This window comes from Diabrotica undecimpunctata, chromosome 5, assembly GCF_040954645.1.
Source record: "Diabrotica undecimpunctata isolate CICGRU chromosome 5, icDiaUnde3, whole genome shotgun sequence".
NCBI classification, from domain to species: domain Eukaryota; kingdom Metazoa; phylum Arthropoda; class Insecta; order Coleoptera; family Chrysomelidae; genus Diabrotica; species Diabrotica undecimpunctata.
Window position 1 is genome coordinate 30,102,993 of NC_092807.1, and position 27,058 is coordinate 30,130,050.

General features: G+C 33.9%; 1 protein-coding gene and 1 long non-coding RNA gene across 2 annotated transcripts in view; one reads left to right on the plus strand and one right to left on the minus strand.

The window, feature by feature from the left end:
• Window positions 1–1,309: 1,309 nt before the first annotated feature.
• On the plus strand, window positions 1,310–11,206 carry LOC140440583 (uncharacterized). The gene is made up of 3 exons (XR_011950873.1): window positions 1,310–1,467; window positions 7,043–7,203; window positions 11,032–11,206. It is a non-coding gene; the product is annotated as an uncharacterized lncRNA (long non-coding RNA).
• Window positions 11,207–15,263: 4,057 nt separating this feature from the next.
• LOC140441225 (cytosolic beta-glucosidase-like) overlaps window positions 15,264–27,058 on the minus strand; it is a 32,638-nt gene continuing 20,843 nt past the window's right edge. The window contains exons 6-10 of the mRNA XM_072531809.1: window positions 25,992–26,133; window positions 23,163–23,314; window positions 20,177–20,314; window positions 18,353–18,456; window positions 15,264–15,432 (exon numbers count right to left, since the gene is read on the minus strand). Of these exons, the coding sequence (XP_072387910.1) occupies window positions 15,303–15,432; window positions 18,353–18,456; window positions 20,177–20,314; window positions 23,163–23,314; window positions 25,992–26,133 (666 nt within the window). The 3' untranslated portion in view covers window positions 15,264–15,302. The remainder of the gene's footprint in view (window positions 15,433–18,352; window positions 18,457–20,176; window positions 20,315–23,162; window positions 23,315–25,991; window positions 26,134–27,058) is intronic.

Sequence of the window (27,058 nt, forward strand, 5' to 3'; positions counted from 1 at the left end):
GCTACAGGCACTGGAGAAATTTAGTGCAGTGTAATTCTTTTTTTGAAGGTATATTTTATTTCCTATTGCTATCTTTCTGATTACCTCTGGTCTCATTTTCTTTATTGTGAGTATTATCTTGCTCTTGTTGCGCCGTTTTTTCCATAATAGTACTTTCTTCCATGGCATGGAGCGAATGATAGTTGAAGATAACGTAGCGGGTAAAAGATCCAGAAGAAGATCTCCAGTACGATGGTCGGACCAAATAAAGGAGATGACTGGTTACTAATTCTCCGAAGCAAAACAACACGCACAAGAGAGAAATAATTGGACAGAAATAGTTATAAAAATAACAAATTACATGACGCCACTACATCATTACGATGTAGTGGCGTCCTTAATTACCATAAGGAGAAAAGATTGAGGAGGAGGACTTTCTTCCATTTCTTTTCTGGTCAACTTTTCTGGTAGATTAGACCAAGGAGCAAGCTACAGCCTCCTGAGAAAAGTCCCTTAGAATTGTCCCTTAGAGCAAAACAAAATAATAGATGTCAACAGCGCACTGTGAAGTTCCGATGTCTGCTAATCTTCGGAAGCGCTCGAGTGCCGTAGAAGACAAGTTTTTCATTTATTTTACTTAATTAAGTATTTTCATTAATTTTTGTAAATAAATAAATCAATATTACAGTCCACATATATAAAATTTTATAATTACTTAAAAAATAAAAAGAGATAATAATTAAATATTCATATATTCGCCAGGTATATTTCATTTCAAACGTAATGATCCCGAGAAAATCGTCGCCGACTTGAAGAGAAAATTAGGAGCATTATGGGATAGTTTCGACCATAACTTGTATCAATTTTTACTAAAAACAATGCCAAGCAGGATTGCCGCGGTTGTAAAGTCGCTTAGAGATGTAAACCCATAGTAAAATAGTAATTTCTTGAATTGTCCAATGGCAACATTTAGTTGCCACCATATTATGCAATATTTTCATTTATTTTTCCACCACCACTGAAATTCAAAGGTTATAGAAACCAAACCATTTCAATATTTTATTATTAATAATATACTTTAATGTGTTGTTGATCTTGTTCGTTAATTTAATAAGCTAGGTTGGAAAGATGAACGTTTTTAATGAATTTCCGTTTGCCCGAGCATTTAGTTTTTACGGCTCGTAAACTAGGTACTTGAGAGAATACGTAGGGAGTATTCTTTGAAGGAACTCAATCCAGTTCGTTTACACTCAAAATAGTAAACATCCGGACAAAGCTACCTATTTTATGTTTTTGGCATAATTGCCTATTAAAAAAACAAAGAAGGTTTATACTTTTTATTACAGTAACTATCACAAAAGTCAATATATTTATAAAAGTCATTTTAGAAATATTTTCAAATTCCAAGTAGTTAAAAATTCAATTCAATTTTCCAACTAACACGTTCAAAAGGTTTTTTTCTATTGTGAAACATGAGTTGTAATTCAGGTAAAACATATATTATTATTTTAGTATTCTCATTATTTTTTACTTCTTTACTGATCAGAGAATTATGTTAAAAATACATTTTTTTAATATTTCTGTTTTATAATTACGTATAACTTGTTAACAACCGCTTTTCCTACATTCCCTACTTTGGTTGAGTCTGCGTTAACAAGTAAATTTAATATATACTCTATTATTGTGGCATAATGTCATCACACAATTTATCTGATAACATTGATTTATCGTTAATTCGTTTCAATTAATTCTTCACCACCAAAAGTTTTTCCTTTTCATTTTCTTATTTTGCCATAGCATCCATTGTCAGCATCCACTAAACTTGGTAACATACTTAAGAGTCACAATCTACACTTGCCAACTAAGATTTATTTGCTTGAATGTATTTGTCTTTATGATTTATATCTAGAACTTTTACTAATTGTTTAATAATTTGTGAGTCCTTTAATGCAAACTGCAAACAGAATTATAATCAACTAGTGAAGCAAAGTACTTTGTTGTTGGTGCCAGGATATAAAAGAATTGTTGTTAATGAGATTGCTAATAGTTTGCAGAAAAATAACTCTAGTACTGCTATTATCGAAACCGAACCTTTTTCATCATTCTCTTACAACTTACATACTTACATTTCTTTATAGCAGATCAGCAATTCTTCGTATTGGGTGATTAACGAGTCTACGTTGAACATGGCCAAACCATCTTAACCTATGCTCTCTCATCTTGACAACAATTGATGTCACCCCTAGACTTCCCCTAATATATTTATTCCTTCTTTGTCACTCCACTCATCCATCTAAACAGCTATCCAAAACAGCATTGGATAGCGTAAAACAGCATTTTTACGCTATCCAAAAAAGCCGTGTGGTGGAAAATATCAGAAAATGGGAAAGAACCTTATTGCAGCCGACTAAGAAAGTAATCCAGACCAAACGCATGCAAACAGGGCAGCAAAATCTTCTAATCGCTGCGCAAAATACACTGAAATATAATTACAAATGTTCTTATTGACTCTGCTCACTTAGGAAGAAAGCCTTTAACTATCCCACCATGGACCGTATAGCCTACATGAAGAGAGTAATGGTAATAGAATTAAAACAGTAAACCTTGCAGCCTCTTAACATGACATTAGCTAGCATATATACCAAAGATAAAGACATCTACTTAAGAAACCGGGTCTCTTGAAACGCTGCAACATAATCAAATAGATCATGTAACACTAGATAGTAGGTGCGGATCAGACCGCGATCATGGATAGTATCTAGAAGTTTGGAATAAGCTAATATCCATTCTGGTTATTGCACAGACAGACAGAAAATTAACTGCAGCAAATATACGTTAAAAACACAAATAGCATAAAACGATTTTGGGAAGCCAAGATTAGGCATCGAAGTTGAAAATGAGAGTGTCAAAATTAATGAAAAATGAGAAAAAAATGAGAACCGCAGGTGTGGTAATGGGTAGAGAATATTCAGTACAAATTAATCACTGATTTGACGAGGAACCTAAAGAAATTACTAAAGCCAAAAATAAAGTGTATATTGAAGTGCAGGTCAAAAGAAAAAAGAATATTGGTGTAAGAATACGGAGTGAAACGAAGAGAAGAAAAACTATAAGATTTAGTATTTATAAAAGAATCCAACTCCTTGCATACGTAAATGACGTAGAGACACTAGGGAAAAGTTAATCTGCAGTTAAAGAAAGATTGGTATAGTTATAGGAAGCTTCAAATTATAGAACTTATAATAAACACCCAGAAAATAAAATATGCAGCATTACCAGTCACTCCTGAAAGATAGATGTAGAAATTAATTATAAATGGATAAATCATAGAAGCTGTTCAAGAATTTATATATCTTAGCTTTCTTGACAATACAAAAAAATATGTGAAGAGCTAAATCCAAAGACAAACCCTTCTTGCTAACAGATGATACTTTTAGCGTTACAACTCCTGGGTTTTAGCCAACTTGACAACATGCCTTCATTCCTCTGTCTTGAGCAATCTCCATCCAATTCTCCACGCATATAGCTTAAAGGTCTTCTACTATATTATCTCGCCACCAGAGTCGAGGTATTCTTCCCGTTGGAGCTTTTCCCCATGCCATCCTTACTATTATTTCATCAGAATGTCTTCTAATATGTCCCATCCACTGGAGTCTTCTGGACTTTATTTCTTTTATTATGTTAGCGTCTTCATATAATTCTTCGAGCTTTTTGTTAGTTTTTATCTTATATCTATATATCAGAGTTCTGCTGCTCCATCAAGCACAGGCCCAAAGATCTTCTTTAAGATTTTTCTTTCTTAAACACGTAGCCGCTCTTTGTCTGCCTTTACTATCGTCCATTTTTCGCTGCCTTACATCACTACGGATCGTATGACCGTTTTATATATTTGTATCTTATTATATCTTGTTATTTGTTTCAATTTTCGATGTATAAGATTTTGAAGGGGATAAATATCTATGTTGCTGGCTTATATACTCTTGTTTATTAATTGTGATCCTTTATTGTCTACAGTTATTGTTGTTAAAAAATACTTAAATCATCTGACGCACTTAAAGTTTCCGTTATTGGGATTTTTAAAGTCTTAACATATCACCAATAATCCCTTATTATGTTTGTTAAAATTATTAATAAAATACGAAAATATATTCCAGCAATAATTTTAGTTATTAAAAAAGCTACAGTTTAACACCCTATCATTTTTTTCGTATCTTCAGTATTTTCGGAGATATTTTGAAGAAAAGGGCAAAAAATAAGAAATTGCAAAAAATAAATTTATCTTTTAACTACAATTTTTCTAAAATTAGGCCTTTTAAATAGGTCAAACTTCTTTGACGTATTGATAATACATATATAAAAAGAATTACAGAAGGGTGATCAATTTTAATTAGGAGGGTAGTTAGGCTGTTGTTTTCACTGATTTTTTCGTTGATAAAAGTAGGTACCGACCTTATTTTGATCATAAGTCACTCAATTTGTATGCTACATTTTTTGGTTGAAAGGTCTAATTGTATCTTTGAAAAAAGATTCTGCAAGTTTTCTTCGAAAAATGCAAAGTTTTCCCGTTATTTGGCTTTGAATATTTCAAATTATGCATTTGACGAAAAAAAGCTAACTTTTAACATGCCGTATCTCGGAGTGTATTGGTCGTAGAAGAATTATTAAAAAGGATTTTGTTTATGTTTCTAAGAAATACAATTTTGATATATACTGTTTTTTAAATTAAATGCATATTTTTCGAGTTATTCTCAAAAAACCCTCTAAAAAGGTCGATTTTTTCGTCGAAAAACTGTTACTTTCAACCTCGAAAAATATTAATTTTACGAAGAAAACGTAAAGAACATTTTTTTCTTAGAATTACTTCTCGATTGATTTTCATGGTTAAAATGTAATGAAAAATTCCTACCCCCGAGATGAGGTGGCAACCACCCCCTTGGGCAACCCCAAGGTTGCCATCCCCTACCTTCTGTAAAAATTTCAAGTAAATCCATGCTGAGCGAAAAAATTGCGAGCCAAAATGCTTCATTTCCTGGCCTACATCTGATATTCACCCAATATTTTTCCGTGTATAAATTTAGTTCTTTCCTTATGATTTGTGTCATGATTTTGTAAACTACTTCTAGCAACGCGATACCTCTACAGCTTTCACATCTCATTGTGTCACATTTTTTTTTGTGTATTTTGCATATTCTTGCTATGGCCTACTTTCTTTTCTTGTTTTCCATAAGCTTTTTATCAGATTATGTATATCTTTATATAGCCATTTTCCCCCCGATTTTATCATTTCCGCCGACTTTTTTGTTATTCCTGAGCTTTTATTGTTTTTTAGTCCCCTTATTTCGTTTTCTACTCCTTCCTTTGTAGGGATTTCTACTAATATGTGATCATATTCATTTCATGGATTGTTTCCGTTTCTTCTTCGTTTTTGTTTATCAATTATGTAAAGTAAGTTTGCCAATTTCTCATTATTACCCCTGATTCATTTATTAGTACTCCTTTAGCATTTTTCATGTATGGGTTATTTTTCTGATACCCTCTCTCCATTTTTCTAGTTTCCTGGTAAAAAGATCTTATTTCGTTTGTATCGAATTTTTCTTCCATCTCTTTGAGTTTGTTTTCATTGTATTTGCTTGGTTTGTTTTTGTATGTTCTCTCCACAGTTCTCCTTAATTCTCTGAATTTTTGTCTGCCAGTGTCACTATTATTTGTTAAATTTTCTATTCTTATTTTTTTAATTGCTTCTGCTACTTTTTGACATCATACTATTTTTTTGTTTTGTTTTTTATTAGTTTTCATTAAGGGGTCCTTATTTGTGTTTTAAACTGCTTCTTTTATGCTTTCCCACTTTTCGTCCGGGTCTAATGTTTCTGGATCTTCATTTAGTCTACTGGTTATTCGTTCTTCGTACTTCTTTTGTGCAGTATTATCTTTTAGAATTTTTCTGTTGAATTGTTTTCTGATTTCTTTGTTCGTTTTATTGCTTTTCTTTACATTAGCATTTCATTTTATACCGTTATCTTACCAAAAAGTGGCCCGAGTTACATTCCGCTCCTTTCGTGCTTTTTATATTTATTATATTGCGGGGATGTTCATTCTCTATTAATATAATATATATCGTCTATTTGATTTATTACCTCTTTATTATAGAAAATGTTCCTTCATATACACCTTTTCTGCGTAGTTATGTGCTTTTTATTATATCATTTGTGTTTCTATGACAAAACCTATAATTCTTTAACCGGTATCATTCGATACTGTATTTTCCTATTACATTTTCATATATATCCTCTTTTCCCACTTTAGCGTTACTTACAATCTCCCATTACTATTTTAATATCAAATCCTGGTGGTTTTCCATATTCTCTTTCTAGTTGTTCATAATATGTATCTTTGTCTCCTTTTAACCTTATTGTACACATTGTATCTGGTATCGATATTTTTTAAATCGTTCCTGATCTTTATTCCATATCCATAGCTCATTATTTTTTTCATTTTTTGTAATCCTACCCTGACATTTTTTTCTTCTGATTTAGCTTATTTTGCCTTCATTTTGATCTTTCATTGTATCATACTTTCAGTTTTGTGCATGTCTTCATTAATATACCTATTATATTTCTTTTTATTTTTAATTTTCCTTGCGCTCTTTATCCTTTTAATAATTTTTAGGGCATTGCTTAAGAAATATTGGACATTTTTTTCTATTACATTTTGGTCTTCTGTATCTATTTCTCCTCCATGTAGTATTACATTATTTCGTCTTTTTTTGCTTTTTGATTATATCTATTTTGTTTTCCAATTCTTCCTCTTTTTGTGTGGTTTCTCTGTTTCCTAGTTAAGCATCAGTCAATAAAATAATTATAACCAGAATGATCCCTAATATTCGAAACGAGTAGACTTCAAAAGAAGAAGAAGAATATTTTCAGATCCTTATTAATAACAAAAAATCTCATCTTTAATTTGGGTTCTTACCTCTTGATTAGAAAAGAGCTTAGGTAACACTTAATCATTATAGAAGCATCAATATAGTTGTTTAAAAGTCATACAAATTTAATTGTATTTTCAGGAACTTATTGTCCTTGTTGTCCTTCCTCGCCTCCATGTTTTATACCAACCGTGTTCGAGCAAAACAGTTTCTTACCGGATTGTTGTCCAATAGTCCACATACCCTGTATGTATCCAGTGGAAACAGCATGCGCTAATGGACCTTGTTGCAAGCCTTTTATGGTATGTGAATATTTGTTTTTATATTTAATTATTACATAACCTTTACATAGCTTATTTAGAAATATTTTACATTTAGGAAGTGTGAATCTGGAAAAATTAGAAGAAAGATAATTGACAAAAGTCGCCACCTTTTTCAAGTAAACTATATTTGAGGATATTACGGTTTACATAGCCTTCATTCACTTAACCTCTTAAATATATCTACCTTATTCCATTTATCATGTCTAATACTTATTTTTAAGGCTTTGTCTACCTCCTTATTCCAAGATCCTCTAGGGCGTGAGGGCGTCACACCAGTCTTATTGTTCGTTCGTCAGAATGTCTTCTGAGGTGTCCTGCCCATTGGAGTCTTCTGGACTTTATTTCTTTTATGATGTTGGCGTCTGGGTAAAGTTCTTCGAGCTCTTTGTTAGTTCTTATCCTATATTGTCCTGATGCTTCAACCAGCACACGGCCAAGGATCTTCCTTAGGATTTTTTTTTCCAAACTCTTAGCCTCTCTTCGTTTGCCTTTGTTATCATCCATGACGATATCGTATATGGTCGTATGATTGTTTTATAGACCTGTATCTTCGTACGTCTTGTTAGTTGTTTCGATTTTATAAGGTTTTGGAGGGCAAAAAGACATCTGTTGCCGGCCTGGATCCTATTGTTTATTTCTTGTGATCCGTTATTGTCTTCAGTTATTGTTGTTCCAAGATACTTGAATTCTCTAACGCGTTCAAAGTTAAAGTCATCGATGGTGATGTTCTGACCGATTCTGTCCCTGCTTTGGTTATTGCGGCTCATATACATATATTTCGTCTTGTTTTCGTTGATTTGGAGCCCCATCTTCTCTGCTTCCTTCTCGAACCTTACGAAAGTCTCCTTCATCCTTAATCGTGTGTTTCCTATTAGATCGATATCGTCTGCAAATGCCAGTAGTAAGTTTGGTCCTTCTCGATGAAATACTGTATTCGGTTTTTCGATTCTTGCACTTTTGATTATGTGTTCCAGAGCTAAGTTGAAGAGTTGTGGTGAAAGTGCATCTCCCAGTTTTAGTCCATTGTTTATTTCAAATGTCTCCGAGTATTGATGTCCAACTCTCACCTTACATCGTAACCATTCCATACACATTCGTATCAACCTGACTAGTTTTTTTGAAAAGCCAAGTTCTTGCATCGCTGTCCACAGTCTGGCCCTGCATACTCTATCAAATGCTTGTTTAAAATCTATGAACATCTGATAAAGCTCACGATCAAACTCTCAGCATTTTTCCATTATCTGTTTTATTGTGAACATCTGGTCAATGGTAGAGTGGTCAACGATTCCTTCTGTGTATGTTTTGGTTCTTTCTAGCAGGATGTTTGCAAGGATTTTGTAGGTGGCGTTTAGGAGTGTTATTCCCCGGTAGTTAGTACATTGCTTTTTGTTTCATTTTTTGTGTATTGGTGCAATAACCCCTTCTTTCCATTCATTTAGCATTGTTTCTTCTCGCCAAATGTCTTGAATTAGCTTGTATACAGAACTGTATAACGCTTCTCGTCCATGTTTTAAGCACTCTGCGGGTATACCATCGCTACCTGGTGTCTTATTATTTTTAAGTTTTTTAATTGCCTGTATTATTTCTTCGTATTCGGGTATTGGTTTTTTATTTCAACTGTATGTACCTCTATGTTTGATGTATTCCTTCTAGATTGGTTGTTCAATAGTTGATAGAAGTATTCCTTCCAGGTTTTTGGGAATTCCTTGTCATCAGTGATAAGCTGCCCGCTGTCGTTTTGAAGGAAGTTTCCTGTTCTTGCTTGGTACCCGGTCTTAATATCTGAAACTCCTTTGAAGAACTGTCTCGCTTGTTTGTTCTTTCTTTTTTCTTCTATATCTCTGATTATTTGTTCCTGATACTCCCTCTTCTTCCTTTTCATTAGTTTTCTTGTCTCTGTTCTTCTTTGTCTATACATTTCATTGGTGTTGTGCGAGGGGTTTTGTAGCATGTTCTTTCTAGCCATATTTCTTGCTGTTATGGAGTTCAGGCATTCATCGAACCATTTTTTTGTTGTTTTCTTTTTGTATCCTAGTATTTGATCTGATACGCTTGTCAGAGCTAATTTGATATTTTTCCAAGCTGAGTCTATGTTGTTATAGCCTTCTGTCTGTGTTAGAGCGATTTTTATAGCCTTTTGAATTTTCTGTTTTGTCTCCTTATTACGTAGAACTTCGGTTTTTGTGATTATGTTGGTGTATTCTTGTGTGTTTTTTTGAACGCTATTCTTGTCCTTATCTTCGTTTTTACCAGAAAATGATCCGTGTCTTCATCAGCTCCCCTTAGGCTTCTTACGTCTAGACAGTTACTACCCCTCCTGGCATCTACTAGAACATGATCGATCTGATTTCTTGTGACGCCGTTGTAGACCCATGTTTGTTTGTGTATTTTCTTGTATTCGAACATTGTCGATTTTATTAGTAGGTTGTGGGACGCTGCAAAGTTTATTAACCTTGTTCCATTATCGTTGCTGACATCGTGAAGACTATGGTTACCTATTGTTGGTTTGTACGCTGCTTCCTTCCCTATCTTTGCATTGAAATCCCCTAAGATAATATGCATGTCCTGTTTGGGTAGATTATTTATCAGTTCCTCTAGTTTCTCATAAAAGTTATCTTTTACATGCTCTTCCTTTTCCTCTGTCGGTGCATAGGCAGCAACTAGGGAATAATTATGTAGTTGTCCTTTGAGTCTGATATAACAGAGTCTTTCATTAACGGGTTTGAAAGTTAAGACTGACCCCACAAGACTTTCCCTGACTATAAAACCAGTGCCGCATTGATGTTCCGTTTGCTTCCGCTGAAAAATATTACTGATTTATTAGTTTTTAGTGTACCTTCTCCAGTCCATCTAATTTCTTGTAAAGCAGTTATATCCATGTGTCTGGATTCAAGTTTTTTGACCACCTGAGTTAGGGCTCTAGGCCGATATAGGCTTAGTACGTTCCAGGTTCCTATATTGATTGTCCTTTGTCGTCGCTTTTGTCGTCTTAAAAGGTCCGTCCTTATTCGAGGCATGTGCTTCGTTTTCATAACTATGTTTTTTTTTACAAGAAGGAATAGTTAGACCCTTGCTTAATCCTCACCCTTTCTCATCCTGGACTTGTGACCAGGAAACGGCGGAGTTAAGAATGCAGTCCAGGACGAAAAAAGACTTCATGGTTAAAGAACTTGCGAGGTTGATATGGTAATGTTACAAGCATGGTATTTAGGGTGTCAGTGAATAAAATTAAGATAGCTATAATGGTTACCAACGTTCCGAAAGGATATGGTAAATAAAGAAGAAGACATTTGCGTTGGTGTCAGTGAGAGTGAGCTGTACCAATCAGACTAGTATACTCATATAAGCACCAGGCTTTCATACAGTTTTTTCCTGGCTATTTATTACTAATTTACTATGTATACTAGTCACGTCTGTAGTTTCTGCAACAGTCATTTGGGCCTTTTTGGTAAATGGGCATAATCCAACTTTTTGGAATTTTTCTTTGTTTATATGTCTTGATTTTTTAGCTGTCATATTGTGACTATTTTTTTACTGCAGTGTTTTTTGTGCTCTGGTGTTAAACGTAAATATAGCATAAGTTTACTAATTTATATTTGACCAAATTGGTTTTATCTTATTTCTAATAATTTAGTATAACTTTAATAATGTTAAATTTTTTTGAAATATTTTTTGTAATAGTAGATAAGGTAAGCGTGTCTAAAATATTGGTATTGTCTTTTTAGATGCTAGAACTTTATGCTTTTAGATGCTACTAGGTTGTATAATATGCATAAAATAGTAAATTAATGAAAGTCGTTTTTTCAGCCTATTCAGAACTGTTCAGGATGTTAGTAACTGTTACTATTCCATACTTTTATAGTGCTCCAATTTGATGCCCATTCGTGGTTTGTGTTGTCCTTGTCTACGCCAGTCCAAAAATTTTTATATTAGTATCACAAAATTGTTAATTTTAAGCATTTAATAAATTGCTTAATTTTAATATTGTATATTATTTATGACTTAATACCTGAAAAACTATTCTACGAGTATATTGTAAGTAAAATTAATAATTCAAAAGGTTACAATACAATAATTATTGGTAATTTCAACACAACTATGGGAGTAAAAGAAGACCAGAAGAATTATCAATACATTGCAATGAAATAGGTACACGGAATAAAAGGGGCACAATACAGCTACATCATTGCAAGCCCACCTCTTTGCTCCAACTTTTTTTTATTTCAGTATGCGCAACTGTAAAAGAAAGTCTGATTGTGGCACTAAATACCGCGGCAGATTTAGGTATCAATGAAAACAAATCATTGAGATATGGTTATTTTTACTTAAGGAAAACTTCATTATCATTTAAGAGATTGAAGAATGATCGTGTCAAGTTTAGATTTTGCTAGGGTTCTGTAAGACAGATATTTATTAAAGAACAAGAAGCAAGTATACGAAGAAGTAATACAGGCAATTAAAAAACTTAAAAACAATAAGACACCAGGTAGCGATGGTATACCCGCAGAGTGCTTAAAACATGGAGGAGAAGCGTTGTACAGTTCTATATACAAGCTAATTTAAGACATTTGGCGAGAAGAAACAATGCCAGATGAATGGAAAGGAGGGGTTATTGTATCAATACACAAAAAAGGAAACAAAAAGCAATGTACTAACTACCGGGGAATAACACTCCTAAACACCACCTACAAAATCCTTGCAAACATCCTGCTAGAAAGAACCAAAACATACACAGAAGGACTCGTTGGAGATTATCAATGCGGATTTAGACCGGACCGCTCTACCATTGACCAGATATTCACAATAAAACAGATAATGGAAAAATGCTGGTAGTTTGATCGTGAGCTTCATCAGATGTTCATAGGTTTTAAACAAGCATTTGATAGAGTATGCATGGCCAGACTGTGGACAGCGATGCAGGAACTTGGCTTTCCAAAAAAACTAGTCAGGTTGATATGGATGTGTATGGAACGGTTACGATGTAAGTTGAGAGTTGGACAACAATACTCGGAGACATTTGAAATAAACAATGGACTAAAACAGGGAGATGCACTTTCACCACAACTCTTCAACTTAGCTCTGCAACACATAATCAGAAGTGCAAGAATCGAAAAACCGAATACAGTATTTCATCGAGAAGGACCAAACTTACTACTGGCATTTGCAGACGATATCGATCTAATAGGAAACACACGATTAAGGATGAAGGAGACGTTCGTGAGGTTCGAGAAGGAAGCAGAGAAGATGGGGCTCCAAATCAACGAAAACAAGACGAAATATATGTATATGAGCCGCAATAACCGAAGTAGAGACAGAATCGGTCAGAAGGTCACCATCGATGACTTTAACTTTGAGCGCGTTAGAGAATTCAAGTATCTTGGAACAATAACTGAAGATAATAATGGATCACAAGAAATAAACAACAGGATCCAGGCCGGCAACAGATGTCTTTTTGCCCTCCAAAACCTTATAAAATCGCTACGCAGATGACGCAATACTACTCTCTCAAAGTGAAGACGATTTACAACTTATGCTGCACCAATTTAATATAACCGCCAGAAAATTTAACATGTTAATTTCCTCAAAAAAGACAAAATGCATGGTTACAATAGCAAATTTACGAACAAGTAAATTGAAGCTGGAAGGTGAGGTAATAGAACAAGTGATGGAGTTTAAATATCTAGGCATTACATTATTTAGCTACGGAAAGTTGGAAACTAAAGTGGAAGATCAAGTGATAAAGAAAACGGAGGCGCAGGCTGCCAGAATGAAACAATATGGAGAAATAAAAATATCGGCAAGAAATGAAAGGCAGAATTTACAAAACAGTCATCAGACCAATAATGACATAGAGAGGACAAAAAGGATGTTAGAAACAGCAGAGATGAAAACACTTGGAAAAATTGATGGTAAGACAATATGGGACAGAGCTAGAAGTACAAATATACGACGTAGATGCAAAGTGGAGAACATCAAGAACTGGGTCAGAAATGAAGAGTAGAATGGAACGATCATATAAGCCGAATGACAACAAATAGAGTAACAATAAAACACTGAAAACTTTGTTTTCAAACTTCCACAAAATGTATTGTAAATTCTTATCACTACAGCTGTTTCGGCTGATTGCCTTTCTCAAGTGATCTGTTTTTGGTATGGGTTTACACTTTATAGTCTCTAATGAAATAGGTCACTTGAGAAAGGCAATCAGCCGAAACAGCTGTAGTGATAAGAATTTAAAATAAATTTTGTGGAAGTTTGAAAACAAAGTTTTCAGTGTTTTATTGTTACATAAAATGAATTTCCATCAAGTAACGGTCGAATCCATCAATTACAAATAGAGTAGTAAAGACGACAAGAGAGGGTTCCCCTATAGGAAGACGATCAGTAGTAAGACCACGAAAACGATGGAACGACAACTTACCGGAGGCACATTGAAAAACAGACATGTCTACATAAAAAGAAGAAGAGGAAGAGAAGAAGATAAGGCCTCTTATGGGAATTAAAATCTGAAAACGAAGTTAAGAATGGCAAATACCATCCTCATACCAGCTATAACAAACGAATCAGCAGCTTGGAGCCAAACCTGTAAAACTAACAGCGAAAAGATCCAAATAGCCCAAAACCATATTATAAGAACGGCTGTGAACATGCTTACATACGAATTAGAAATATTCGAATACAGAGAAACCAAAGAAGTAAGAATCCCACAGAGTATGCAGAGAAACCAAAGTTACGGATCCTAGATAAAATTAATAAAAAATCTTATGGAATCTTCAAAGAACTAAAAAACTATCCGAATGAAAGAACTTGACGAACTAAGATGAAAACGGACCGGCAACGATACAGAAGACCCTGACATCAATTAGTAGCGTATCAACCCGAAGAGTGAAGAGAGAAACATGAAAAACATAGCATTGAACCCGCAAGTGAAGCAGTTAGAATAGGCCAGTTAAAAAATAAAAACTAAAAAAGAGAACTTTCAAAAACATATACACGAGTGAGCGCACTATACACCTGGGAATGCATGCCTCACCCTCTAGGTTAAGAACTACTACCTCACATCATTTAATCAACTTTTTTCTGAGTTTTAGTACAAATTGTAGACCGAGTTTTTAACTAAAAAAAATCGGTTGCCTGTAAAGTCGGTTTTACGGGCGAAGATTTTACGTGACAACGTCTTTTTCTCGGTAGAATATTTATTAAATATTGAATATTATTAAATTGCACAATAGGAACAAGGAATTGAATGAAAATAAGAATTGCACAAATTTTAACTATAGAAATATATTTTGTTTACTAAAACATTGTACATGTAAACTTAAACTTAACTAATTTCTATTTGAGTGATTTTGTTGAGGATAGGGCGATGATAGGAGAAATAGCATCGCACCAGCGGACCAATCATGTTTCAGTGGGAGAGAGACGCAAGGCATTCGCCGGTCCGGCGGGCCTCTCTCTCGTTCGGTGACTCATCGTAACAGACGTGAGCGGGCGTTACACTTTTTCATAAGTGACTCCGAGCCACAACCTAATTTAAGACGTTGTCACGTCAAAAAGGTATTTTTTTCACAGACGAAGCAACCGCGATTCTTGAACATTTAGACCGTGCACCTTTAGGCACGGGTTTGGTGGCCAGACCCTCTGACACAGATAATCCGTGTGCGGAGAGCCAGTGACGAAGGCCAAGAATCAAGGTCACTGGCTCGCTGGACTGGTACATATTTGGAAAAGAGGCAAACCAGGGAGAAATGCGCATAACGCCTTCCCTACCAAAGCAACATCACCGAAGAAAGCCCCCTCCAGTACTCCATTTCCCAGGGAATCCAAGACCATAAAATTAATTACAGTCTCCCCACCGTAATATGGGTGATTGATGAGAGGTGTAGGTAGCTTGGGGGTCAGGGAGGTACCGTTTCTTTGATCTTCGGACGTGAACACCTTACTCCGGGAAACTCATGTCACCTAAAGCTGGGATTTTCTTTGATGTGCGTTTAAATACTCTTTTGCAGATATACTTTGGTATTAATTATAAAACAATATAACTGTTTAATATAATAATTTATTTAAATTAAAACTTATCAATTATCTACACAAGAATCTACCAAACATTTAGTTTTAATAACATTAGCGTAGTATTTTGAAGAATCCTTAGCAATTCTTGGCAGTGAAGGGTCAGATTGGTTTACGTAGTAGATGCCCAGCTTTCCACTAAAAATAAATTAATTAATTATAAGTAGGCAATAATTATAAAATACAATAAAATATATCAACTATTGAAATTTTTAGTTCACAAGAAAGAAACGAAGCGATAGTCTAGCTTTTTAAATACTGAATAATTTTCATGCTGCAGAGTCAACTTGGACTTGTTCGATATTTTAAAATACTTAAGCCACATCCGCACTGATAGCTGGCTTGCTTAGTGTCTAGAGCGTAGCGACTTTACATTTGGCTACTCGCTAGGATACGCGGTGGCCGCACTGCACCCAACACAGAGAAGCGACAGTTCTTTGAAGTTACGTGGCCAAGCCGCCAATGACAGCTAACAACCAGAAAATGAATAGTCAGTGGGCATATCACACAATATAAATTCTTCGAGCGTAGGCGCAAAATTTCGGGCCAATGTTTTTTAAATGCATTCATTTTTTCCGAATCCTGAAAAAACTAATAAGTATTTTTGAAAAATTTAAACGCAGAGTGAAAGACTACATTATTACTGAGGACCGAAAGTCCCTGAAAACTTCTATAATGTTTATTTTAATAAGTTACAGGGGTGAAAAAAAAAAGAGAAAATTTAGTGTGATTTTTAAATTTTTGTGTTTGTCGTATTATATGAAAATATTGAAGGTACTGCGTCATGCGCCAATGTTTTTCTTCTATTTCCTTTTACAATAACATTATCTTCAAAATGCAGTTCACAAATCCTATAATTATTATAAAGTGAATCCATTTTGAATAACAAATCTTCTCGTCTGCAAGCTTCTATCCACACTTTGGCACTACAAATTTTTAACAGAACAAATTTTAAACAAAGAACTTTTTCTGTATTTATAAATAATACTTTATTACTTACAATTATAAGAGTATTAGCACTGTTATTCTATGGTATTAGTATATTCTAAGTATATTGTAAGTAATGAAATATTTAACTTTTGTCAATATCTAATCTTAATAAATTTTCAGTTTTCTCCTGATGAAGTCACAAAAGTGTCACTAAATATTGAGATATACAACAAATAAAGTTTTAATATTTTTTATTTGTAATTCCCATTTAAAACTCCTAAATATTTTATGTATTTCGATACATATATTTGATCTTTTTTATTTATATTTAACGAATTAAAAATTGGCAGACAACTTTTGTATATAGCAAAAAGTAGATGAGTACCTATTTAGTTTTTTCATAATTTAAGGTAAGTTTGTTTATTTGCAACCATGTTTTTGCAATTTTGAAGTCTTGTTCTGTTGGAATTTTAAGATTTTCCCAATTATCGGTCTAATTATGTTTCCAACAATTTTTAGTTTGAGCATTTTAGTAATTTCTTTGTTTCGTTTAAGAGCGTAGACGCAAAATTTCAGGCCAATGCTTTTTAACATTTTTTTGGAATCCTGAGAAAACTAACAAATATTTTTGTAAAATTTAAACACAGAATGAAAGATTACATTATTACCGAGGGCCGAAAGTCCCTTAGAATAAACAAAAAGTTTTTTTGAATGAGATATTTGAAATTAAAAATCACACTAAATTTTCTCTTTTTTTTCACCCCTGTAACTTATTAAAATAAACATTATAAAAGTTTTCGGGGACTTTTGGCCCTCAGTAATAATGTGGTCTTTCATTCTGCGTTTAAATTTTTCAAAAATACTTATTAGTTTTTTCAGGATTCGAAAAAAATGAATACATTTAAAAAACATTTGCCCCAAAGTTTGCGCCTACGCTCTTAAATCAAATATTCCCGTGTATAAAACCCTCTATATATTTTTATTTCTTAAAAATACTATATTCGTATTGTTGTCTTCGAGCGCGCCGACATTTGGCCACCATCTGTTGATTTTATGACCTGAGCCTTCGGAGACTTGCGTCTTTCAATAAAAGAAATAGCACTGTCACCAAATTTAATGTTTTCAGTTTGAACTAGGTATCCCTTGGCAGACCAAAGTTTATTTTTTTATAGCTCGGACAGACACGTCGGCGTCGGCTTACTGTTCGAAAGTCAAACCAATACTATTATGTAATTAGTAATAACTAATAATAATTACAAAGCAATAGTAATTACCTGTTATTATTCTTAGGAAATCTAAATAAACTTATTCCTTTTCCTGTCACAGATGAACATCCGCGAATCGCACAAATATATCCAGCCATTTTAAATATAAATTTAACTTTTAACTATAAACTATAACTATAAACTTATATATTTAACTATAAACTATAACTATAACCTTTTAACTATAAATAAATTATATAAATGGTCAAATGCACTTGTTGTGTCGAGTATTTACCATAGACGCCTACGGACTATCGAAAACAACCAGAATTAAAGAATAAGCACGTGTTTTTGACAGTAATACAACCAGAATCGGGCATGCGTATACAAAAATGGTACACGCTTTTGGACCGCTATGTCGCTTCTATGTGTCTCTGTTATTCTGTTATTCTAGGGCACTGCTAAGTTGGTTCGCAAGAAGCCTTGGTTATATGGGAAGAGGACTGCTCCATCTTGTCAAAGTTTTTTGAAGACAACTCCATTTTTATGGAGGTCATTAGCTGGATTCCACAGACTTTCTCTTTCAAAAACTGATTCCATTAATATTTCGTCAATTTTTTTCATCTAAAATGTCTTGCACCTAGTGATAAAAAACCAACACGTTTGCTTATTTCGATACATGCTAGATGACTAGCGGAAGAGCCTAGTGTGGCCGGTTGTGAATATTCTAGAACGTTCGTTTCACTTTCTAACTGTCAGTGGAGACGTAGTCTTAGACATTTTTTCAGGTGCCAAAAATCAAACCTGGTCCTTCTACGCGATAGTAATATTTTGTCATTTGAGATATCGAACTCCCTATTAAATTTAATATACGTAGTTATAATAAATAAAATGCTTAAAAAACAAAAAATGCTGTTACTTACTTGAATCCTTGAGTCCATTCGAAGTTATCTATGATACTCCATAGAGTATATGCCGTAACGTTTACTCCGTCATGAATTGCATCTAACATGTGACTCATGTATGACTAAAAAAATAAAAGAAATGCATGATTTCATTGTTTATTCAAATAAGGAATTTAATAAGCCCCTTTATCCACGATCAATTGCACAACAGATGCTATTGTGCAAACAATTGTCCAATTCTGAGTTAAACTTATCTGATGAATTATATTGCAAACTCCGAAACTGGTCGCCACCTTTTTGCTACCAATAAAACATTATTTTGAATTGTTAATAGTAGTCTCTACACTTGCCAACATATAGTATGTTTGAATTTCTTTGTACAAAAAGCTAACTCTACATTCTCAACCCTGTTTACATTTATTTTAGAAAGTATTCTGAGAAAAGCCAAGTTGCATGTCACCAATATTATGGTAAACCAATTGAATGTGGTTTATCATGACTGTATACTATTTGGTATACTAGAGAAAAACTGTAATGGTCCGATGGATACGGATTCTAAACAAGCTAATTATTAAGTCTTTTTTTTGAAGAAAATATAAATACATAAAACTTTTTACCATTTTAAACTTTTTTAATCTTTTTAACCAAACACAGCGCATCTGGATTGCTATTAGTTAGAGTGCCAGTGCAAAAAAGATTATGATATATACTCTCTCCACACTTTGAGTATCGCCTTATTAGACCAAGTCTGAGATGGTTTCCCTCCGCGACTTTTTTTGGTTCTGGGGTGTTTTTCTTCCAATTTTTCGACATACCGAAAATGTATATGTGCTGCAGTGATCTCAGTTTGGGAACCAAGATGCGGATAGTGAGGTGCTACGTTCTTCCAGTGTTACTATATGGAGTTGAAGCCTGGACACTGACGCAAGCCACTGAAAAACGAATCGAAGCCTTCGAGATGTGGATATACAGAAGGATACTAAAAACATCTTATGTGGACCATGTCACCAACGTTGAGGTCCTACAGCGCATGACAAAAGAAAAAGTGCTTAATTTAATTAAACAACGTAAGCTTGAGTACCTCGGCCACGTGATGCGGAACGAAGAAAAATATCGAATTCTTCAACTCGTTATGCAGGGTAAAGTATTTGGCAGAAGAGGACCGGGACGCCGTCGTATCTCGTGGTTGAAAAATCTCCGACAATGGTTTGGGATGACCTCAGCGGAGCTGTTTCGCAGAGCAGTTAACAAAACCATGATAGCCTTGATGATCGCCAATATCCGGACCGGATAAGGCACTGAAGAAGAAGAAGAAGAAAATGTATAGATACTGCTATTCTTTTTAATGAAATAGCTTAAAATTAGAAGAAAAACACGAAATAAAATTGTCTGATGATAAATATAGGTCATTTAACGTGTCTGACGACTCGAACATATCGGAAAAACTACTGTGTCGAAATTTATAGATAACGTTAATTTTTTTGGGATACTTTCATTAACAGCAGCAAAAACAACTTTTCATAGTGTCTGATGAAACTTGTTTTCCGATTTTTCTGTCTGACGGGTAAAAGTGGTCGATTTTATGACTATCAAAAAATTTATTAATAACCGTTTTACACATAAAATCATAGAAAATAATTAGAATGGGCATATTAAAGAAATTCTATAGGTAGAACCAGTTGATGACAAAACGAGAGGGCAAAACGAGATGGACATGACAATCACCAAGTACGAATAATTGCTCGGTTGCAAGTCCCTAGAAACAGTAGAAAGGAAAAAATAAAATACTGTGGGACTAGTTATAATATAATATAAAAAAAATAATGTTATAATTTTACTTACCTGAATAAACTTAATTCTATGCTCGTCTTGTAATGTTCCACTTCTATCAGATACACCATTTTCACTAATAACAATTTCAATATCCCCATAAGTCTTTTTTATCCATCGAAGTAATCTTCCAAAACCCCATGGTACTTTCTATAAGAAAACAAAAATGTGACTATTTGAATTAAAATTAAATAAAAACAAAAGTTTATGTAGATACTTTTTTATAACGTTTATTCAGCAATCTGTTTGTTATTAGGGTTATTAGTATCTAATGATAATTATTTTGAGGTATAAATTACAAATTTACGTTGCAAGGTTAAATGGGATAGATAGTGGATTTAGTTCAGTGAAACTATAGGCACTAATTTGTTTAAATTACAACCAACAGTGGCTGCGAAACCAATTTTAGAAAATTGTTGCACTAAGTAGAAATACAGTGTAGACCATCCTAAAATTAAAAGTAGATCATGGATGTTTTCCGAAGCATTTACATAAAATCGGAGTTTTCCCAACAGACAGATGTGAGTGTGGAACTAGTATAGCTGATCTAAATCACATATTTTTTAACTGTCCCTTACATGTCAACACAAGTACGTGGCTGCATCAAGAATTGTTAAAAGCAGCTTTAAAGATGCCGTTTAAACTTAAATGTACTATTAAGTGAAGATAATACAAAAGTTTTTAAATTGATTATGGTATTTCTGCAAAATATTAAACTAAAGGTGTGGATGAAAAATTTGATCGTTTGAATGGATATTTCCTTTGGTGTCCAAGTATCTAACCGTGGTTTATGTCTTGTGTGTTATAATGAGGTCGCTCTGATGAACACCTGAGCGTAAAAAGTGTCCTCCCTGTACAATCCTGAATGAATGAATACTAATATTTGTATGTAATTATGAGGCTAAACCAAGAGTAAAATAAAAAAAATTGACGTTGTAGTCCAATGACAAGACCTCTGCTAAGGTGCACACATTCCGACTATATTCTATACCTCATTTGTTGACTGTTGTCCTGCTTTTATTTCTCAGAAGCAGAACAAGAATCCCAACGCACAATCCAACCAGCATAAATTACAGCCTACACACTGCATAGCGTACAGTACAAGAAAAATATTTAGAAGAAGTTGTCCAGCAAGGTTATGGCCAAAAAGTTTATGGTCTTTTAGACATTTTAATTACATAAGTAGGGGGTTTATGCCAGAATGGCCCCACATAGGGAAATCAATGTGTTGGAGAGAGAGCGTTCTATTAATATGTTGGAGAGAGAGAGATGGTTTCATATGCTCCGAAGCTTAGACAAGGAAAGAGAGGGGACGCGTAATCGTATGGAATTGACTGAATCCTAAACTGACACCAACCGACATCAGAAAAGTTGCCAGGTCATATTTGATTTCTTCATTAGATTGAGAATAATGGATATATATCAATAAATAGATTTTTTAAATTTATAATTCTTGAAGAGACTGGGCCAGAAATAACAGAAAGTGAAGTAAAACACACAATTAAAGAAATAAAAACTGGGAAAGCAGTAGGGCCAGACGAAGTACCGTCAGAAATATTGCAACTTATCGCCGACTGCAATATACATGTTATTGTCGAATTATTTAATATCATATACAGAACAGGTATATTACTTAAAGAATGGCTTCTATCAACATTCATGACTATACCGAAAAAGAAAAACGCCAGACAATGTTGCGATCACAATAGAAGAGATCGAATAGAAGAGAACTTAAAAGTCAACTCGGACCATACTCCCATTATATTAACTGTTAGTGAAAATATCATTCAAAAACCTTACAGCCTGTGTTGGTCAACAATAAAACGAACTGGGACAGCTTTAGAATTACACTAGAGGAAATAATTGATTTTGCAGTGTCATTAAAAACTCAAGAAGACTTAAACGCTGAGGTGGAAAAATTCATTACCGATATTTAACACACGGCCTGAGAAAATGCCCCTGATCTACTAAGAAGATTGAAAGGAAAAACCTACCCTAAAGATAGGATAGAAATATTGGAATTAGTCTATGAAAAAAGAAGAGGAACAAAAAAATGGCAACTAACCAGAGCAACACAAGACAAAACAAAAGTAAACCAACTTGCCTCTCAACTAAAGAGAGAGATTAGGTAACTAGAATGAATCCATTAGCAAATTCCTGATACATTTGACAAATGATTCTAGTACAGGATACTTGCTATGGAAACCCACCAAGAATTTAAAGAGAGCAATTATGCAAACGCCTCCTAAAAGAAATAAACAAGGAGGTTGGGCGAAAAACAATAAACAAAAAGAATTAGTATTTGCAAACTATCTCGAAAGTGTTTTCCAAACCATATATAGTAAACATAGATGAATCTCTCCCAGAATTTGTTCGACAAGATTATGCGGTTATTCCTTTAACCACACCAAAAGAGGTTAAAAATAAAATCGACAGGAACGTTAATATCAAAAAGGCCCCCGGCTACGATTTGATAACTCGGCAGGTCCTTAAGAAACTCTGAGAAAGGCCCTGGTTAAACCTGATCTTAATTTCGTATTTGTCCCAGAGATAGTCGATGCCCCCTGGTATGTTCGTAACGATAACCTCCATACAGACTTATGAGGTAATAAAAAAAAACAAGCTAAGGCCCATGAAAAACGGCTTCATCAGCACTTAGATCCAGAGGTTCGTCAACTCTTAGACAATACTAACGTGATTAGATGACTTAAACGAATAAAACCACTTGATCTGACAGAGTGCCTGTTAAACTAAAGCGCAAAAAGGTGCGGTGTAAAGTGTATAAGTTATAATGGTGTGCTAAACTAGGATAGTAAAACTAAGAATGCTCAAGAATGTAATTTGGTATTAATAGATTCTGTTAGTTAAGTTTGTAATAATGGGAATATTATATTGATGTTAAATAACAAAAAGGTACTATCTAGAAATATAAAATAAAGGTACCAATTTAGATTTAACAAAAATACTTAACTAAATATTATATAATTAAAATATATACCTTAAACCAACCAATTGCTGCAGTTTCCCATGTCGATTTTTGATATACATCAACTCCAGCGTCGTCATCCCAACTAACAATTAAAGTTGGTTGAGCTCGAGCTTTGACCATGTATGATGTATAGTGGTTAACGGCCAAATAATCGTATGCTCCTGAAAAAAGAAATAGCAAATAAATATTATTAATGTCGATATTTGTGATGTGGACAGATTCGAATGTAGATATAAGAATCGAATCGTTTGTAATACCCCTTTGTCCGCTTCTTCTCGATCGACGATGGTAAATACAATAAAACGTTGAAGTTGTGGAGTAAAAATTATGGTTTTATTGACAGCTACTAATAATTAAACTACAGATGATGGTTAGGTAACTTTCTACAATAGACTGCGCTCGATAGAGCTCAAATCCCCAATTTGTAATCTCACAAATAATGTATACCTCAGCACAGAGGTTATTGCTTCTATCATACTAACAAACTTTGAACTATGAGCTTACAATACAATTTTATCTAGGCCGTAATTGTAACACTTAGGAAGTTCAATTACATACAAAGTACATCAAATGAACTTTTCAGAGCAACCGTCTTAAAAGTCCGAATAGCTATGATGATTGCAGATCTCCACCACGGAGATGGTATTTAAAGAAGAAATTAAAACAATTGTCCAAAATAATTACAAAAAACCCTTATTTTGCAGTAATTTATAAATGTAACCTTTGTTTTTTGTATAATGACATGTAATATAACTATTTGAAATTATGGCAATTAATGAGAGATGACTTTAGAGGTATTTAGCAGATCGTAATTGATTATTTGAGAGATAGGTGGGTTGATTTATTTAAAACACCGTTTGAAAAAGGGCTGGCTTTTTAGGTTATTAACGTTTATAAAAACTTTGATATTTTTTATGTCATTTGCTTGTAAGTAGGATCACTGAAAAGATGGTGAAAAAACACAATCTTTAAAAGAAGGTTTTTTTAAACTGCAGCAGCTTGATAAAATAATAAGAACTGTGCTATTTTCACCTTCAAGAAAACTCGGAAATCCCCGAAAAAATCAATTAGTTATTCAATTTTTCGATAAAAAAGTTGAATTTTTAAAGATAACATTTGTGATATTGCTACATGGCCCGAATAATCCAATAGATGTGAGATAATAGAATGAAACAAGAAGAACCACAGGAACAAACAGGACCGAAAATAATAATGTCCGAATTAGAATAGGCAATTAAAAATGCAAAGACAGCAAAATTAGTAGGCCTAGATCAGATAGCCACTGAGCTAATTAAATGCATTGACAAAGAAACACTGCATATACTTTTAGATCTGTTCAACAAAGTATATACAACAGAAGTAATACCTGAAGATTGGTTGCTGTCCACGTTTGTAACACTACCAAAATCACTACATGCGACAGAATGCTCCCAGTACAAAACAATTTCCTTAATAAGGAATTTCCTATACAAAAAAAATAGAAGAAGATATAGATGACACCCAGTTTGGATTCACAGGAGGACTAAGAATGAGAAAGGCTCTGTTCGCTTTTAACGTTCTCGCGCAAAGACGACTAGATATGAACCAGGATCTCTATGTCTGCTTTATAGATTATCACAAGGCTTTTGATAGAGTACGACATCAGAAACTCGTAAAACTGTTAAAAGAAAAGAATGTGAATAGTCGAGATATACGGGTTATTGTCAATCTGTACTGGAATCAAAAAGCAAAGGTTAGAATCAAAAATGTCGATACAGAAATTATAGAAATCAAAAGAGGTGTTAGACAGGGTTGCGTGCTGTCCCATTGTTATTTAATCTGACAGCGAAGCTATTTTCGTAGGGAACGATCGTAACGGAAGATTCGTAGACGACACCGCTGTTTTTGCAGACAGTCTAGAAGCACTGAAATGAAAGTACATGAGAATGCGAAGAAAACCAACTGCATGATTATTTCTAAGCAACATACAGTAGGAAGGCTAGATATCGAGGGAAAACAAGTAGAAAGAGTAAATAACTACAAATATCTAGGAACCTGGGTAAATGAAAACAATGACCAAGGTAGAGAAATAAGGACACACATTGAAATTGCAAGACAAGCATTTATAAAAATGAAAACAATGTTTGTTAATCGAGATCTTCCTCTAGAGCTGAGGATAAGAGCCTTAAGATGCTACGTGTTCTCGACTTTGTTGTACGACATGGAAAGCTGGGCACTAAAAGTGGATAATATAAAGAAGTTGGAATGATTTGGGATGTGGTACTATAGAAGCATTTTGAAAATACCATGGACCCAACGAGTTACAAATGCAGAAGTGTTAAAAAGGCTATAAAAGGATTACGAGGTCATAAAGCACATCAAAACAAGAAAGCTGGAATATTTAGGCCACATTACCAGAGGTGCGAAATATGAGATATTAAGGCTCATAATGCATGGTAAAATCATGAGTAAAAGATTCATAGGAAGACGAAGAATTTCCTGGCTAAGAAACCTAAGAGAGTGGTATAGTTGCAGCTCAGTAGATCTTTTCAGAGCAGCCGCCAATAAGGTACGGATAGCAGTGGTAATAGCCACCCTCCGATAGGAGAAGAAACTAAAAGAAGAAGAAGAATAAGATCATTAGTCTAGCAAAATCCGAAAGTACAAAACTAAACACGGGGAAAGTCTCTAGGCTTATTAGAAGACCATGTAAAAAAGGAAGATGAAGATGGGGAAAATGGAAAAAAAGAAATAGCAAGCACAAACTGACGTTAAAGAAGAAGACGAATAAGGGGACGGAAGAATTTTAATTGTATTTAAAAGTGCTTAAATTTATCTAATTTGAGGATTTTTTTTTACCTTTAATTAGCTCAATCTCATCTTCAGAGAAAGCTGGCAAACGAGATTCGTTAAATCCTTGCTTTTTACTAAACTCGGCAACGTTGTCGATCATAATTTGTGGCCAATTTCCATACACAATTGGATGTGCATACATGCCGTACTAAAAATAAATTATACAGGTATTAATAACAGTTTACCAATTATAAACGGAATATTTATTATAACATACACATTGTCACATAACATCTAAATTTCTAAATAATCTAGTTTCGGGGTTCCCAACGTTCTAGCAACTGCGTACCATCTAAAGATTTGTAAAGATTAGCCGTACCATCATCACCAGTGGGTCCGGGGGATGTAAATTGGAAGGAACACATTTTCTATTAGAAGCATATCCATTATTTATTTTATGTTTATTAAAGATTTAATAAAACTATACTTTTCCATTAGTTTTCTATAAGATTTTTCTAGACGACAGAAGAAAAACAAAACAATTATGTACATTAACATAGTGATTTAGAAAAACGCGGGAACCTACTGTTCTCCTAGTATTTTTAAAATGTTTATTGTCGCAAGGAACTGCAATCCTGGTATTTTTAAAATTTTTAATGGACTGCGCGTGCGTGCTAGGGTCGTTACAACTTTAATAATTATTTTCACCGCAAAAACAAACTGACCAAACGCTCAATATATCTGACCATTTGTCAGCATTTTAATCTCTATCGAATACAATCTCTATCTCTATCTACATTTGTTTTATAAATTTCGTTTAATGAGGTGCCAACATCTTTTTTTGTCCTTGAAAATTTTCAACCCTTAATAAAAAATTAACCAGAACTGACCAAAATCTGAAACCAGCTGACCATTTGTGACCAAAACGTGACCATTCAGACGGTATAATTATTTTTACGAAATTCGATCAATGAGGTGCCAACATCCCAGGGCTACATTATAGTTGTATTTAGTATTCATATCTATTCAATAACATATTAACGATCGGTATTAACATCAACAAAACATACACATCTACAAAGGTTAATGTGTATTTTGATTAGCGTCAAACTTTTTGCTGTTTGCCTGTGAGT